We start from the raw sequence: 16,026 nt of genomic DNA, 5'->3' as shown, positions 1-16,026 counted from the left end.
ATGAAACCAGAGTATTGTCCTTTCAAATGTGCCAGTTATTTAACCGTCTCTGTGGTTTCAATCATTCTGCATGATGGTTCAGTGCCTTTAGTTGATAGAGGTGGACCAAAATAACTACATTTGTTGGTTTTATATCTACACAGTTAAAACCAGCTCCTACATAATACATGTGTGTTTAGCCCTAGGTGTGGTTGATTTGTGTCTTTGCATGTCTCAAATATCAGACTGTATGCATGCTGTTTGTACTGTATGTAAGCCTGAGTCCTGTATGTATAAAGTATATACAGTCTGCTGTAAAACATGTTGAATTGTGTATACTGTCATTGCACAAAGTGCCAATGTTGTGAAACCAAAGTTATGTTGTGGAATGTTTCTAGTATTGAGGCACCACTGGTTTTGCAGTTATTTTCCATGAGAATGTCTTAAGTTATGTGTATTAGCGATAGATGATGACCTGCAGCCTTCCGAGTGCTGATTTTCTAAAACTAATGTATAATGTGCCATGCCTTATCAACTTCAAGATAAGTGAAAAGTTATACATTTTATTCGGATTTAACTCTCATTTCCATTGTTTGTATCAGGTGGTGTTAAATATAAAGTCAAGGTTGCTGTTGCTTTTTCTATTTATGACCGATCTGAACATGTATCTTTTTAATTTGTTATACAAAGTTGTCTGTGCTATTAAAAAAATAAAATGATTTTATAATGGGGGGGTTGAGAAATATCTAATGGAAACTCTCATTGATTGTTTTTGTATAATGTAATGTTTCAGGTTGTAAGATATTCATATTCTTAATTCTAATGTAAAATTGTATGTATATATTTATTTATCACACACACATATACTAGTGCTTTACATATTTTACTGCAAATGTGTCTTCAGTAACAATATTAAAAACAGCAACTATGCTGTATACAGCAATACTGAATGATTCCGTCAGATAAACAGGGCATATATTAATATATTATAGAGAAGCAATAATTTATGTGCAGTGGACTGACTAAAAATAAAGCCAATACAACTGTATTGATCCTAAAATATGAGAAATAGCTCTATTTGTTAGTCTGACGAAATTGATTGCAGAATAATACACAATTTGTTTTAACAATATTTTAAAATATGTATTTTAATAAAGCGCCAAAGTGGGGCTACTAATAACTCTCACATAAACTACTATTCAAATGTGTTGGGTCAGTAAGATTTAAATATTTTTCTCACCAAAGCTGCATTTATTTGATCAGGAAAAAAAGCAAAAGCTGTATTTTTGTGAAATGCTATTGCAATTTTAAATAACTGGTTTCTGTTTTAATACATTTGAAATATATTTAAGGCAGCTATTACTCCAATCTTTATTGTCAAATGATCCTTTGGAATCATTCTAATATGCTGATTGGGTGCCTAAGAAATAGTTCTGCTGCTGCTTAATATTTTTGTGGAAATCAAAGGATTAATTTATGAATAGCAAGCATTTACCTTTTTTTTTTTTTTTTTTTTTTTTTTGTCGTCCCATTACAAATGTATACACTATCACTTTTGATCAATGTAACATCCTGCTGAAGAAAATAATCAAATTGGCCCCAAATTTTTTGCACCGTAGTGTCATTCGCAGCAAAGTCTTTTGTCTTTTTTCTTGTCTGAAATGCATCAGTTTTTAAAACATACAAAATACAAATACTTTTAAAAAGAAACGGAAACATCTTTAGTTTGCAAAAATCAAACTGAAAACCACTACATCGTTTCACTGTCAAACCAAAGATTTATATCACGATAATCAAATTACTATAATGTGTTGAGGACCCTTCTGTAATCGACAATAAATACACTGTTTGAATGTGAGAATATTTATATTTACAGACAAAAGCCACACTTCAGAACAGTAATGATAATAAAAAAAACAGATGTTGCAACTTAAATGAATTTTCGCCTTGGTTCACTAAGCATGACACCACCCTCTTTCATGGCTGTCCAGAATGTCTGATTCTGCAGAGGGGGAAAAAGGCATGAATTAGTAGATACTTTTTCACCATTTATGTATAATACCTAAAAAGCATTGAAAAAATAAAATAAAAAATGAAACAAAACTCACCGACTCTGATCGAAACTTCCACGGTACCTCTCGATAAACAATGCGTGTGATGCCAGCTTCAAGACACCTCTGAGCAAGCACCTCACCGACGGCACGACAAGCTGCTACAGAGCGTGTGGAGCCCAGCTCACGCTTCAGTGCCCACTCCTTCGTGGAGCAGGACAGCACTGGATCTACAGAGTCACTTGAATACACCTCAGCTGTGATGTGATGCTGCGTGCGCCTGAACACCAACCTGACGGAGGAACGGTACAGAACAAAACAGCATCAGTTCAATATTCATAGATGGTGTGCATTTGTTTTTCTATCTGGAAAAGGTTTTTAAGATGCTGTTATTAGAGCTGTGCTCAGCAGAACTTTGTAGGGGTTTTATTATTCACATCTAGCTCTAGACATTGGAAAGCTTACAAACCTGTGATAATATTGTCTGGAGGGCCACACTGTAGCCCAGCCTCGATCCTTCACTGCCAGCGCCATCTGTTCCAGGTTTCTTGGGTTGCGGTTAACAAATGTTTTATTGATGGCTTCATTATCGTTAATCACTGGTTCTGGCTCAGGCGCTGTCTGACTATATTTCCGAGCTGGTGGGAAGAGACACATCATACATATCATTCATGAATTATATCTACAGATCCCTTGAGGGGTTTAAATGATGTGATGCTGTTGTATCGGTGTTCAAATGCATCCGTCTCTAATTAAGTGCAGACTGTTGGAGTTTATTATTCTGGATTCTTTTATACACACACATTCTTTAGTGTGTGGGGGAAAAAAGCTCTTCAGTGTAAAACAAAAATATATATATTTTTTAAATTAACGATTTCTGTCAATCATATAAATTATAATGATGACCGTTTTGAAATTGCAAACAGTCAAAACAATGTAAACAAATCTTTTAAGTGAACGAATTGTTCAGAAGTCACCCGGTTATTAAAATGTATGAAAATAAGATTATTATAATCATTATTCAAATATATGTTAGATATGATAGATACATTTAGCTGGGAAATATATAAAAAAGGAAATCTGAGTGGAAAAATTATTGACATAGTTCAGAATAAATTATTATGAACGGACTCAAGACTCGAGTCACTTTAATGAATCAAAGTCATGTTCATATTTAATCATTTGCTTTCTTTTCTTGTTACTTCGTGTACTTTAGGTCCAAATCGGTCTGTTCACTGAGAAAAACAAAATATTCATTATAGAGGGCAAATTCTACAAATCTACTGCTTCAAACTCGTTCTGTAGTAACGTAAACACATGCAGCAGAGAGTATATACTGATGTAGTTGTGTTCTAGATCTGTTACTTACATGATTGACAGTGAACCCACGCCGCTGCAGCCGCAGATCTCTGACATTGACCCAGCAGCGTGCGAACATTACGGCAAATACCACTTAACAAAGCCATTTGACAGCTGTACAAAATACCTTTAATTCTGGGGACAATTTATAGTTGTTGTTTCTATAAAAGCGGAGACAGCTTGACCCTTCGTATATTTTAAAAACTATTTGAGCACTTTCTAGTGCGCAACCATTGTGATGTCACACTAAAACTGTTCCGTGTTTCCGAGGAAAGGTTTGGAGTTCACATTAGTTCCGCTTAGCAAACCTTCTTCTTCTTCTTTGATGTTTATTAGCGGATGGCAACCTAACTGACTGCTGCATTACTGCCACCGACTGGAATACATTTATGGATCGGGATTTATCTTTTAGGACAAAACTAAACCATAAAACAAATAAACAAACTAGAAATTAAAAACATAACAAATAATGATTATAATAAAAAACAACAACAACAAAAAAAGACTATATTCTTTTATATGAGTCTATTTAAGCCAATTGTTTTCTTCTTCTTTAGATTTAATTGGTGGCTGACAACCAATTTTAAAGGCGTATTATCGCCACACACCAGACTGGAGTGTGCAGCAGTATACGACAAACAAGGGAAATTCTTTCCATCAATCCTGTATTTTTAAGGTAAATCATGGGATGTTTGATCACAATCACAAGTACTTCCTTCTAATAGCGTCTGAACATTAACATTTAGAATGTTTTTCTTCAGCATTTGAAAAAAATCCCTTCTTTGCTTATTAGGAAATCCTTGAAAAGAATGAAAATATAATAATAATAATAATAATAATAATAATAATAATAATAATAATAATAATAATAATAATAATAATAAATAAATAAATAAATAAATAAATAAATAAGAAGGAGACATAAGGTATTTAATGAAACACTATTTAAGATCCTTAAACCACAATTATTAAAACAGTAGAGTAATCAGACAATATTATTATGTCCACAAGATGGCACAAGTACACCTTTTTTTGTCCAGTAAATAAAATTCCATAAAAGTACATAATACAATTAAGTTGAAATCAAGGTTTAGAAGCACAGTCACAAGACTTATTAATTAGTTTAATTTGTGATGAAACGTGTGAATCAACATACCCTAAAGCTTGCTGGTGAAGTTCATTTAAAACATGTCCAATAGTTCAAATGAAACTGTATTTTCCTCTCACAATCTCCAGCTTATTATAGCCCTCTCTAACATTTCCAGGCAGTGATGGGCTCACCTCTGGACATTAAGGGATTTTCTGCATGGCTTGCCATTTTAATTTGGCCAGTTTGTTTGTGCTGCACTTTTAGCATGCTGTGAAGAGGCTGTGTCCCTAGATAAAATAAATGGCTCTCTTGCCATTTGAACACGCATGCTCCTGTAACCCAAAATCCTTGCTCTCAGCAAGAGCTACAGTCTAATAACATTGTGCACTTTACCCATTAGACCATTAGAAACCTTACATTTGGGCAGGGAAGCGAAGGTGTGCAAATCATGACCTTACACTACTCTATATCATTTCCCCCCCTCCCTTTTAACAATTTCCTTTTCATACATTCATAGAGATTGTTAATGAAATGATTTGACTGTCCACATGCAGGAATATCTAACTTGAAGCACCAAAGACAGTACATTCACAAAAAAAAAAATTATAATAAAATAATAATAATAATAATAATTATTAATAAAAACTTGTATCAACATTCTTTTTTGTTTAAAACAGTAAATGTGCTAATTTACTGTCAAACACTCAAACTGGTTTGAAGACAAATGTTAATCTGAACACCAGAGGTCATGTGTGACAGCTACACTTCCCCTGATTATTTCAAACATTTCAAAACTCATCTTTATCACCTTTCTTCTTCATCATCACTGCATCAGATGAGCCCTCTCGTGGCTCTCTTACACTGATTGACATTCTCCATATGATAACAAATGCTTATCTAGATAGAAATCAACTTCAGTCAGTATAACTAGGAAGAACGAGCTATTACTCACAACAAGGTCATTTACAACACTTGTGAGAAAACAAGTGAAAACTGTGTGCCTTAAATGTTAAATACCATTCTTTATATATTATTAACATAATGAACCATAGTTCTTTTTTGTAGTTAAAGCACTTCGCATTTTATCGTGCTCACGGTAAAGGAAAGAGCGATACCGAAGAGAGACGTGAATGAGGCTGGCTGCAAAACAGAAGTAACACTTGTCTGGAATGTGTTGGAGATGTGTTGCTATGCAACAGGGATTCCACAATGGTTACCCAGACATGGTTTGACTGTGTAGATGATGGTGTGGGTGAGAAAAAGAAAAAAAAAGTGACAGCCTCCCACATCACCACACACACACCTCAGCTCTGTTTGAAATGTCAGAGCACACACATACACTCAGAAAACACAGGGTCACTTCAGGAAATATCTGGTTTATATTCTCCTTACGCCTCAAAATATGATGTTTTAAAAATTGGAGATTAACTTCTGCATATTCACTCCTTGGTATGCATATACAAAAATACACAACAGCAACAGTGCACACAATAAAATATAAAGCCTTATTGCAAGAACGTGGATATTGAATCTTGAGGTGTTCAATAATCAATAAAAACCTTTAAAAGACTCCATTCAACTACATCTTGTGAACATTCCAGCAACGCCCTGCGATCAATAAATGAACAAAGCACAGTTTTCCCAATGTCCTCTGAGTGGCAGTGTGTCTCACAGAGCATCTTTGAGTTTGACCACCTGTATAAGGGTTTCTTTTTTATTATGTTTGCAGTGATTTTTCAACACACTATAACAGTTTTTTTTTTTTTTTTTTTTTTTTTTTTTTAGAAGAGAAAGCTGTTACAAATAATATTTAGTATGCAGGACAAAAGAAAGGTGTTTTCAAAAATATGGAGTTTACTTGATTATTCATACATTTTTGTAATAAAAAAGTAAATGTGTAATATGACACATCAAGCTTTTAGCTTTTTATTTGTATGTGTCTCAGTCATTATGGCATTGCACTGCATTATACTGCATGTTTTACACCAGAGAACGCTGCAGAGCTTTGATCATAAAACTAAGCAGTTATATAATTTAAATATAATATAAATATAATTAAATATCTTACTAATACATCTAACTGGGGGATATACTGAGAGTGCCAACTGACATTTCTCTATTAAATACATTCTGCTATATATTCTTCTTTTTTCTTAATAAAGTCAGAAGCTTTTAATGCACTCTCAAAAAGAAAGGTACAAAATCTGTGACTAGGGTAGTACAATGTACCACTTCTCTATTTATATGTACACTTTTGGTACTAATGTGTTCTTTAAATATATATATTTGACATTTTCATCTTTTATGACAATACGACAGATTAGAACTGACAGGAATTGAAGTGAGAGAGAGATAGGGGTTGGGTCCCATCCCAGTGACAGCTTTTGTATCGTTTTATTGTTACTTACAAATAGTGTTGATAAAGATATTGAAGATTGCTTACTGTTGCAGTACACAAAATGACCACAAGGGTCAAGAAAAACTGGAGACTGGCTTTGCATTAAAGAGTCAGAACCCTTTGAAAGCAGGGAGGAAAGGTTTTTCATGACATCCAAAGATAATGGAATTGTCTGTTGAAGCATAAGATTGACTTTATCCACAAGAGTTTAAAACTCTTGATTGGCTGAGCATTAAAATGCACAGTGTAAATCAACAATATAGTCAGAGCATACACAGGCTGCTTGCAATAATCGCATGTGAAGAGGCATAAACCTACATATGCTCACTCTGTCGTTATTGTTTGTATGTTTTCCATGACTAGTTTCCACTTTTTAATCTTTTGATCTGGGAGTTTTGATTTCACAGATGCTGTGTTCTCTGTAGCCCTAGGCTACATATGATTTCCATTATTTATCATCCACAGTCAAAAGCCCCTGAGAGAAGGAGAGGCAGAGAGAGAAAAAGAGAGGACAAAGAAAAGCTCCACATCACTCCTCATCTCTGTGAGCCTTTGATCCACCTCCAGAACTCAAGTTTTAAAAGAAGGAAGGGATTCTGTTTGCATGTCCCATACTAACTCTGGCTTGAGGTACAGTAACTCAGTATTATAGTATGAAGAGTAAGATTTCATATTTTTGGCCACCACATAAAACAATAAACAGATAAACACACCAGCATTTCAGTGAGCATTTGATTAATTTTATACAATCACAAACATATTTAAAAAGAAACGTTAAGTTTTGATGGTTGTGATAGGCTTTAGATTCAGAACTGAAAATTACAAACCCAAAGATGTTTTGTGACTGCTGGAAACAGCATAATACAAAATTTCAGAATTAGATTTTATGAACGTGCCTTCAAATACAGACCATTTCTTTGCATTCCTCAGTGGTTTTCTGAACCAACAAATGTCTTATTTTAGTATCATTGAGATTTTTTTATATAATATATTGAATATGGTTTTAATTTTGTCTGTTTTTCATGTGTTTTAAGTTTAAAATAAGGCCTTTTCCCTAGAACCCACACATTTAGCATAACATTCATCATTGTTAATATATTTTAAATATTAATGTTACTGAAAATGACACACAATAAAAAATAATAAAATTTTTCTTTACACATCACATCTTATATTTCATCTAAATCTTTTTATTGTAACAGTTGGTAACCAAGTGGTAACCAAGTAAAAAAAAAATGTGTTACCTAACAAGTGGTTTGTTTTGAGGTTGATTTCAGCATTCTTGCAACTTACTCTCTTGTCTGTCAGATATATTTGTCTTTATTTTCAAGGGAAATAAAGTGCCATACCAAAACATAACCCTTATTTGCGAGTGTTGTGGAGGGTGAAAAGAGAGATGAACATGAAGGTTTACAAATGAGCGGGAGCTGTAATGAGGTAAGTGGCCACTTGTGCTGCTCCCCGTGGAGATGACCCAGTTAAGAGTTTGATCATCCAGGTGTTAGCTACGCTGCCAAGCCAGCTGGGAGGAGAGGAATACTTCATCACTGTCATGCCTTTGCACAGAGAATACATTTACCCCCCAATAACCACTATTACCACTATTACCAACATCCCCTGTTAAAGGCTGCACATTGATCTCACAGACACAATGACTGCAAAATGATTTCTCTGATATATTATATACATGATCTTAATATATATATATATATATATATATATATATATATATATATATATATATATATATATATATATATATATATATATATATATATATATATATATTTTTTAGATATATATCCGAGTTCAACATGGTGCATACACTATTCAGGATACAAACATTGATATACAGGTTTTTTGTAATGATCTTTAGAATGCCAGACATCATATATGGTGTTGATGAAATTACTCATTGCTTCCTGTTGTAACTGAATTTAATTTCAAGCCATTAAAAGTCAGAAGAGACATTTCTAGCTTCATCAAAAGTTGTTCTTGCCAGTAGTTGATTGTATTTTAGCAGAGTTGATGTAAGATCTGACAATGTCCCACGAGGCCTAGTAAATAACTTTGCACTTAACCGTCCTTTAGGTCCAGCCAACTGCCATCCATTGCCAAAAATAGTGCCTGTGAAATTAAAACATTTAGAATCTAAATTTAGCAGATGCAGAGACCAGCCCTTTCGATGTCGCTGGATCAAAATGTCCATAGAGATTTGTTGAGGCATATTGCAGATATGAATGACAAAATCTGATGTAATGTAGCTTCTAGAAATGGTGCTGTGTCTGGTGCCTTACTTAGGCTCCATATCCCCTGATATAAAGGGGGCAGGCATATCTCTGGTTAAGTTTGTGTAACAATACTGTCACTGAAATAGCCAGTGGCTGTAAAGCACAGCTGATGCCCTGCCAGACTGAGAAGTGCCTTTGGCAGGAAGAGTGAAATAAAGCCTTTCATTTTAGAACTCTATTATCCAGACTGCCTGATCAATCTCTCCTGGGCTGGGGAATATAGACAGGAGTGTCAACCCATTCAGAAGTGGCATAGGCAAACAAAAGATATATTCAATCCCTTTTGAAATCCCTTTTTCCAGTTACTAAACATGGATTGATTAATGTGCGAGGGAAGCACTTGCATTTAAAAAGGGTTTTGGAGAAGAAAGGATCGCAGCTAACATGGTCATAATATTGTACTTCTATACAAAGTCCATAAACTGACTATTTTGATTCATATACAAGTAGGCAACTGGTAGGTCATTGGACTTGGAGAGATTTTCACCACTGTAGCTTTCTGTAAACTATACTGTAAAGGGAACAATAAAACTGTCTCTATTTAACTCCTGTTCAACTGCTTTCCATCACCTTTTGACATTTTTCCACTCAAACATTGAAACGTTGTATTTTTTCAAAACCTTTTCAGCACAAATCCACCCTGCAGCCAGTTTTGTTGGTTAAGTGGTTTGTGTAGGTAATCATCACTGTAATCACCACTATCTACATGATCAATGAAAGCTTAATGGTGTGTGCACAACAAATCAAATTTATTTGCATGAGTAAGGGTATTACCTCCAGGAAAGTTTGCTAGTTCACTTGCCTTGGTCCAGACCAAAAACAATGTTGATTTTTGTTTTGCTCTCACACTGCCCTTTTTGCAAGTGAACCAGTAATTGTAAACAAAACCAACATGTGTGCTAACTGGCTAAGGGATGGAGTTAGAGCTGAACTGGTTCAGGGGAAAAAAATTACACAATTATTGCACATACAAAGCATGGTGTTTCATGTGAGTATAAAGCAAGTGACTGGCCATTGGTTGCTCAGCATCTAGTTGTAACATTTTATCATTGCATTGTTTCACATTGCACAAGTTTGGCAATGCAATGCAGGGTTAACAATGCAAAAGTGGTGCTAACCCTGCTTCCAAATTTCAAGTGTCAACCTACTTCACCCTAGTTAAAAGCAGCGTTTAAAACTATGATAACTAGTCCTATGGCAGCAAATGCGTATGCATTCAAATATTTTATTTCCACTGTCTCAAAATATTTCCCTTCAAGAGGCTCCATACTCACCAAGCCTAACAACAAGGTCAAAACCTGGATCATACCAGTATAAAAATGTGCTATACTGAACCAATTTCAGAGCATGGTCTCTTGTGATATCTGACACTCATTCAAGAAATAAGACAAAAATAATGTCAAGAGCAGCTTTCATTACTGGCCTCGAACTGAGACAGAAGACCTTATCTGACTTCCTCTGTGTCTGCCATTTCAGGGTTCATTAATGTGCACCATAATTGCCATCACAAAGCCCCTAGGTTAAATTACCCATTGTTGTTGGGCTCGTCTTGTTTGTTCATCGTAATTATTATTTTTTGCTTCGTGGAAACAGTAACATAATATACAGTTGTAGTTATCTCAATTATGCAATTAATTTCAAATATGCAACAAATTCAGCAGGAGCTAATGGGTGCAGCCACAGTACCAAATACACACACAAACTGACCAGCACTATAAAAAAAAGATGACAGATTATTCTCTCACAGAGATTAATTTGGCTGTGCATACTTGACAAACCGCCCAGACTAGATTAAGCTGTGACAGATGAGGTTACTAATGTTGATCCAATGAGGGGTCATGAAGACTAGAGAGAATTATAAAGCTGACAAATTAAGAAGTAAGCTTCCATCATCAAGTCTCATTAAATGCTAATTGTAAACTAATTGTATTTGTAAAGTTAATGTACTCATAGCGAGTCATTTTATGGAAACGTTTATACTTTCTATCGGTACCACAAACAAAATCTATCAGAATTAATATATACATAATACAGTGAAACAGATGGCAACATCAAGTCCCATAAATCCATAAAAACATAAGCCACTTTGAAAAGAATGTATTTCAAAATAAAACATCTATTTTTCTGATATCTCATGTTCAGATGCATAGACTGTGAGCTTTTAGTATTGAGTTAATAACACTAATGTATGTTTTAAAAGACAAGACAAGAATGCCAATTAAAATAACTCAGCCATGGAAGATCAAACTGTAAAATTCTGAACAGAAATAATCTCCTTGCTTAAACTGGGTTCACTGTTGCCTTTGAAGCAGAATCATTCATCTCGTGCTGAAGAGAGGGAAAGGAGCCAAGAGCCACAGGCGACTGATTCTCTTCTCAAAACTCTAATCATACCTTGGACGTTCCTTTAAAAAAAGAAAATAAATAATTAGGAGGATTTAATGATACAGGGTCAGTAAACACAGGTAATCTAAATTTAACAGCCAAGTTATTTTTCCCTCATTGACATCGTAAACTGAAGAGAAAAGCAAAATAATTGCTGTCTCATAGCATCCTTATTAAAACATAACATAATTAAAGTAAGCATTGTATGTTCAGATTGCTATGCAGTTTATTTGACCTTAAACCAGACCTTACATTTACCGATTTCATTCTCTTACCCCAGGCTACATCATTCAGTCAGCTTGATCGTAAACACTGCATAAGCCTAAGATTACATAATCAAACACTCGGAGCTTGCAATATTGGCTGCATCTTATGTTGCAATGTTATTGCATGACTAGAAGGGTTAGGTTTGCATAACTAACTTCTTTCATGAAGTTTATGCAAGCCCTTGGCTCTATGTTGCAAGGGATGCCTTATTTCCATAGCAACACTATCTTGGAGCAGACTTATGTAGAAGGTTGGCATGAGAAGAAAAGAGGGTGGGTGTGCCTTTCTAGGTTACTCTGAGAAAACAGCATTGTTAGATCAACAGAACAGACAACATTTTCATATGCTTATATATACTGAGCAGCACAGATTTAATCATTTAACATTTGAAAGAGCACTGAAATAGAACAAGACACTCTACATAAGCATTTGTAACCACAACTCATTATACCGAATGCTTAACATATGGTAGTGCAACAATATCTTCATCTCCTAGCTCAAAATTAGTTTGTGCATGGTCGCATTTTTTTCGACTCTCCTCTTTTTTGTCTTTCCTTTTTATATCCCATAGTTTCATTTCTCTCGTTCGTTCTGTTTTGGCAGCCACACCCTCATAGCTCAAGTGTTATGACAGCTTTGATCAAATCTTCTGTCTAGACAATGTGATGAGTGGGTGGTCAGATTTTCCTGCTGCTATACACAACACGCAACTCATCTGTCTTTCTTTGGAAAGGGTGTAAATGGTTTACTAATCATATCACAAGGGCAGCGCTGTGAATCCATTGGCAAAGCATGGCCAAAGTCATGTGTTTGATTTCCAGGGAATGCATAGTCTGGAGCATTACAGCTATCAGTAGACCGAAACGTAAAGCATAAAAACATACAGGAACGCTACAAGCCATGGCATTGGATCTTGTTTGTCAAAAGAAACACACTGTGGAAAAATAATAAAAGGCCCAAAACAACAAACCAATCCCATCGTACTCAAATGCACTGTTCACCTCAAAAATGTGAGGTGTAGAGCAGATGAATGGACAACAATGTGTCTTGAGAGAGTTTTTAAATTCCGAACAACATTTTGTTTGACTCGTTACCTTAAAATCATGGCATTCTTGCACAAGATGCAATGGACAAAGACCAGTGTTGTCAACTATTATCCATGTGTCCAATTGTTTCTCTTTGACTGTATCTGTAGAAAAGCCAAACAATAATCATAGTATGCTATTTAAACATTATAATCAGCAGAAACACAAAGAGTGCAGCTGTGACTAACTGGGTGTATGGATCTGCTAGGATGTCCAGCTTGAGAGGAGGGAAAGGAAAATTATTTTGGTATTTTGTAGCAGATGTTTTGTTTGGGCTAGACTCTTTTGATCTAAATGAAAATCACCAGGGAACAGTGTTAAGTGCTTGTATCAAAATCAAAGAGAATGAACGCACACACTCTCACACTCACACACAAGTGTATTCCCACACATCTCATTGTAGTGTGAGCAGTCTGTTCCTCTGGTGACCCGTGCCCTAGGAGTGCCACCACTTTGATCTTCCTGGCACGGGCATTGTTTGTGACTGGTTGGCACCTCTAATGGAAATAGGCCATCCGTGCCAGCTGTGGGCGTCTTAAAAAAGTGGGTTCTGTTATAGGAGAGATGAAACGAATGATAATCAGAAAATGATCACAGGTTTTGTACATTTGAACATCTGGAAAAGAAAATTATTCAGGAACTTCAGAAAAGCTGTTAGCCTTTCCTAAGAGCAAGTTCAGCAGTTGGGCATCAAACAAATGATAATTAAGCTCATTTGAGTCCATTGCATGCTGCGGCTATAGCCAGAGATGCGGATGTTCTTTTAGCCCATTGCATGCTCTTTAACTCTATCCTCTAATTTATATTTGCCTTTCACTTTATTTTTTCCCTGTGGTTTGGCCTGCACTTGTTATAGTGGCTATTGTGCGTTTGTGGTAATTTCATTTTACAGTCAGAAAAGAATAGCATTAGTATGTGGCCACACAATTAGTACTCATTTTCCCTCTTAAAACAGACCCCAAAAAAAGAAGAAAAAAAAAGAAATAAAAGAAAGTGTTAAACCACAGTGTTTTTCCATTGAGTAATGCCATCAGAATAATTTTAATGCAAAGTGAAACATTAACATATTCCATCAAAAAGTGATAACGAGTATGATTTTTTTTTATTAATTGCTGCAAGCAAGTATGTTGTGATAACTCCAAATACTGTTGTTAATGTTGAAAATAAAAGTGAAAAAAAAAAAGTGAAAAAGTGAGTGAAAAAAAAAAAAGTGAAGTGACATTCAGCCAAGTATGGTGACCCATACTCAGAATTTGTGCTCTGCATTTAACCCATCCGAAATGCACACACACAGAGCAGTGAACACACACACACACACACTGTGAGCACACACCCTGAGCAGTGGGCGCCCAGGGAGCAGTTGGGGGTTCGATGCCTTGCTCAAGGGCACCTAAGTCGTGGTATTGAAGGTGGAGAGAGAACTGTACATGCACTCCCCCCCACGCACAATTCCATCCGGCCCGAGACTAGAACCCACAACCCTTCGATTGGGAGTCCAACCCTCTAACCATTAGGCCACGACTTCCCCCTTAAAAAAAAATGTATATATATATTCTTTTTTTTTTTCAGAAAAAGAATGCATATTATTTTATTTAAGTGACAGTTTACAACACCATAACATTTCTTTAGCACTGCTTTACTGCTTCGGCTAAATGTCAGAGCCAACAGACACCAGGCTGACCTGTACATGATATACTGCTTTGATTGTGATAAGAATTGAATCAAAGTGATGTGTGGATCTGACCTGGCTTTCAGCTTGTATTTTAAGTGGAAACCGGGGTCTTCGCAGCACACTACTACCTCTCCTCTGAGAGTTTCCCATCAGCTCTATCACACCACCATTTCACATCAACATGAATAAGCACTGGAATGACACATTTGTTTCACACTGACAGCCTGACACAGTCTGATCTCACAAAATCCCTGGCATATCCCTGTTTTCCATCTTCTCCTTAGGGGAAATCTTAGGCTGGGTGGTGGGGAAGTGTCAGAGCACAACTAAGGTGCCTGATTATTCTAGGATAAAAAGAAACCATCCATTTTGTGCCATTTTCTTGTCAGGGGAATTCAGGGGGAATTTGACATCTTTGCAATCTATTCATTTCAAAAACTCTTTTGAACAAAGGAGGAAATGTTTTGTTTCCCCCATGGTTCCAAAATGGAAACCATAAAAGGAAAACACAACCCACACGGTCATCGTTCTAATGCTGATGGTGTTGCACTGCTGCTACATCCATATTTTTTGTTTTCATCATGACTCTGTCATATAAAATGATGTAATTTGGAGCATAATGACCTGCAATTGTGTACTGTGGACTCAAGTCCATTTGTCTTATTTATTCTTGAGACTCATGCAATATGAATCTGCATTAAAACAGCACAGTTTGCCTTGCTCCCAGCAGTCAACATAAATCCAGCAGAAATTAGGCTGTTTTCCCACCCAGAATAAATGTCTGCCATTAGGCTGTCCGACTGGCTGCAGCTGACATGAGATATTACCTTTTTCATGACCTGGGGGACTTTTTTAACTTCCACATGACTCTCTGTGTCTCCAGAAACATCAGTGTGGAGAGTCGGTCTACTGTGGAGTACAGCTCGCAATCCATTTCTTTTCTTTTCAGATCTCCAGATACTGCTGGACCAAGTGTTTCAAAGCCAACAAAGGTGCAGCTCATATGCATACAGCTTTAATAAGTGACAGAAATGCTGAACATTGATCAAAACTACAACAGAAACAGTGTTTGAATGTCTGTGACCATTATACCATAACCCCAGTGTGTGTTGCTGGAAGTTGGGTAATGCAACATAGATAACTTTTTTAACATTACCACATGGTAATTCAGTGATGCTTTTATATCGAGCTGTTTGATCTTACAAATGGAAGACAGACTTCAAAGGCCCGTTGAGAGTAGACTAAGAAATTTGATTTGCAATAAAAGACCATGGAATCAAGTGTGCTGAGAAGTATTATGTGAGACAGCACACAGAAAGGGGCACCTGTACTTTTAAAAACTATTCCAAATATCCAATCTGTAGAAACCATCAAAGTTTTCACTACAAAGCCTTACAATTTATCATCAAAGAGCTCAGACATACTCTTAACAGATGCTTTGAAATTCTG

General features: G+C 35.9%; 1 protein-coding gene across 1 annotated transcript; it reads right to left on the bottom strand.

The window, feature by feature from the left end:
* Window positions 1-1,826: 1,826 nt before the first annotated feature.
* LOC113092933 (39S ribosomal protein L18, mitochondrial-like) lies at window positions 1,827-3,594 on the bottom strand. The gene is made up of 4 exons (XM_026258724.1): window positions 3,400-3,594; window positions 2,500-2,668; window positions 2,088-2,322; window positions 1,827-1,981 (listed from the first exon to the last, which is right to left on the bottom strand). The coding sequence occupies exons 1-4, from the start codon at window positions 3,494-3,496 to the stop codon at window positions 1,910-1,912; spliced, it is 573 nt and encodes a 190-aa protein (XP_026114509.1). The 5' UTR covers window positions 3,497-3,594; the 3' UTR covers window positions 1,827-1,909.
* Window positions 3,595-16,026: the final 12,432 nt, after the last annotated feature.

The sequence above is a fragment of the Carassius auratus genome, unplaced genomic scaffold (assembly GCF_003368295.1).
Source record: "Carassius auratus strain Wakin unplaced genomic scaffold, ASM336829v1 scaf_tig00214763, whole genome shotgun sequence".
Classification (NCBI taxonomy): Eukaryota; Metazoa; Chordata; class Actinopteri; order Cypriniformes; family Cyprinidae; genus Carassius; species Carassius auratus.
The sequence above is the reverse complement of the archived record's forward strand: the minus strand, read 5'-3'. Positions and strand labels throughout refer to the sequence as shown.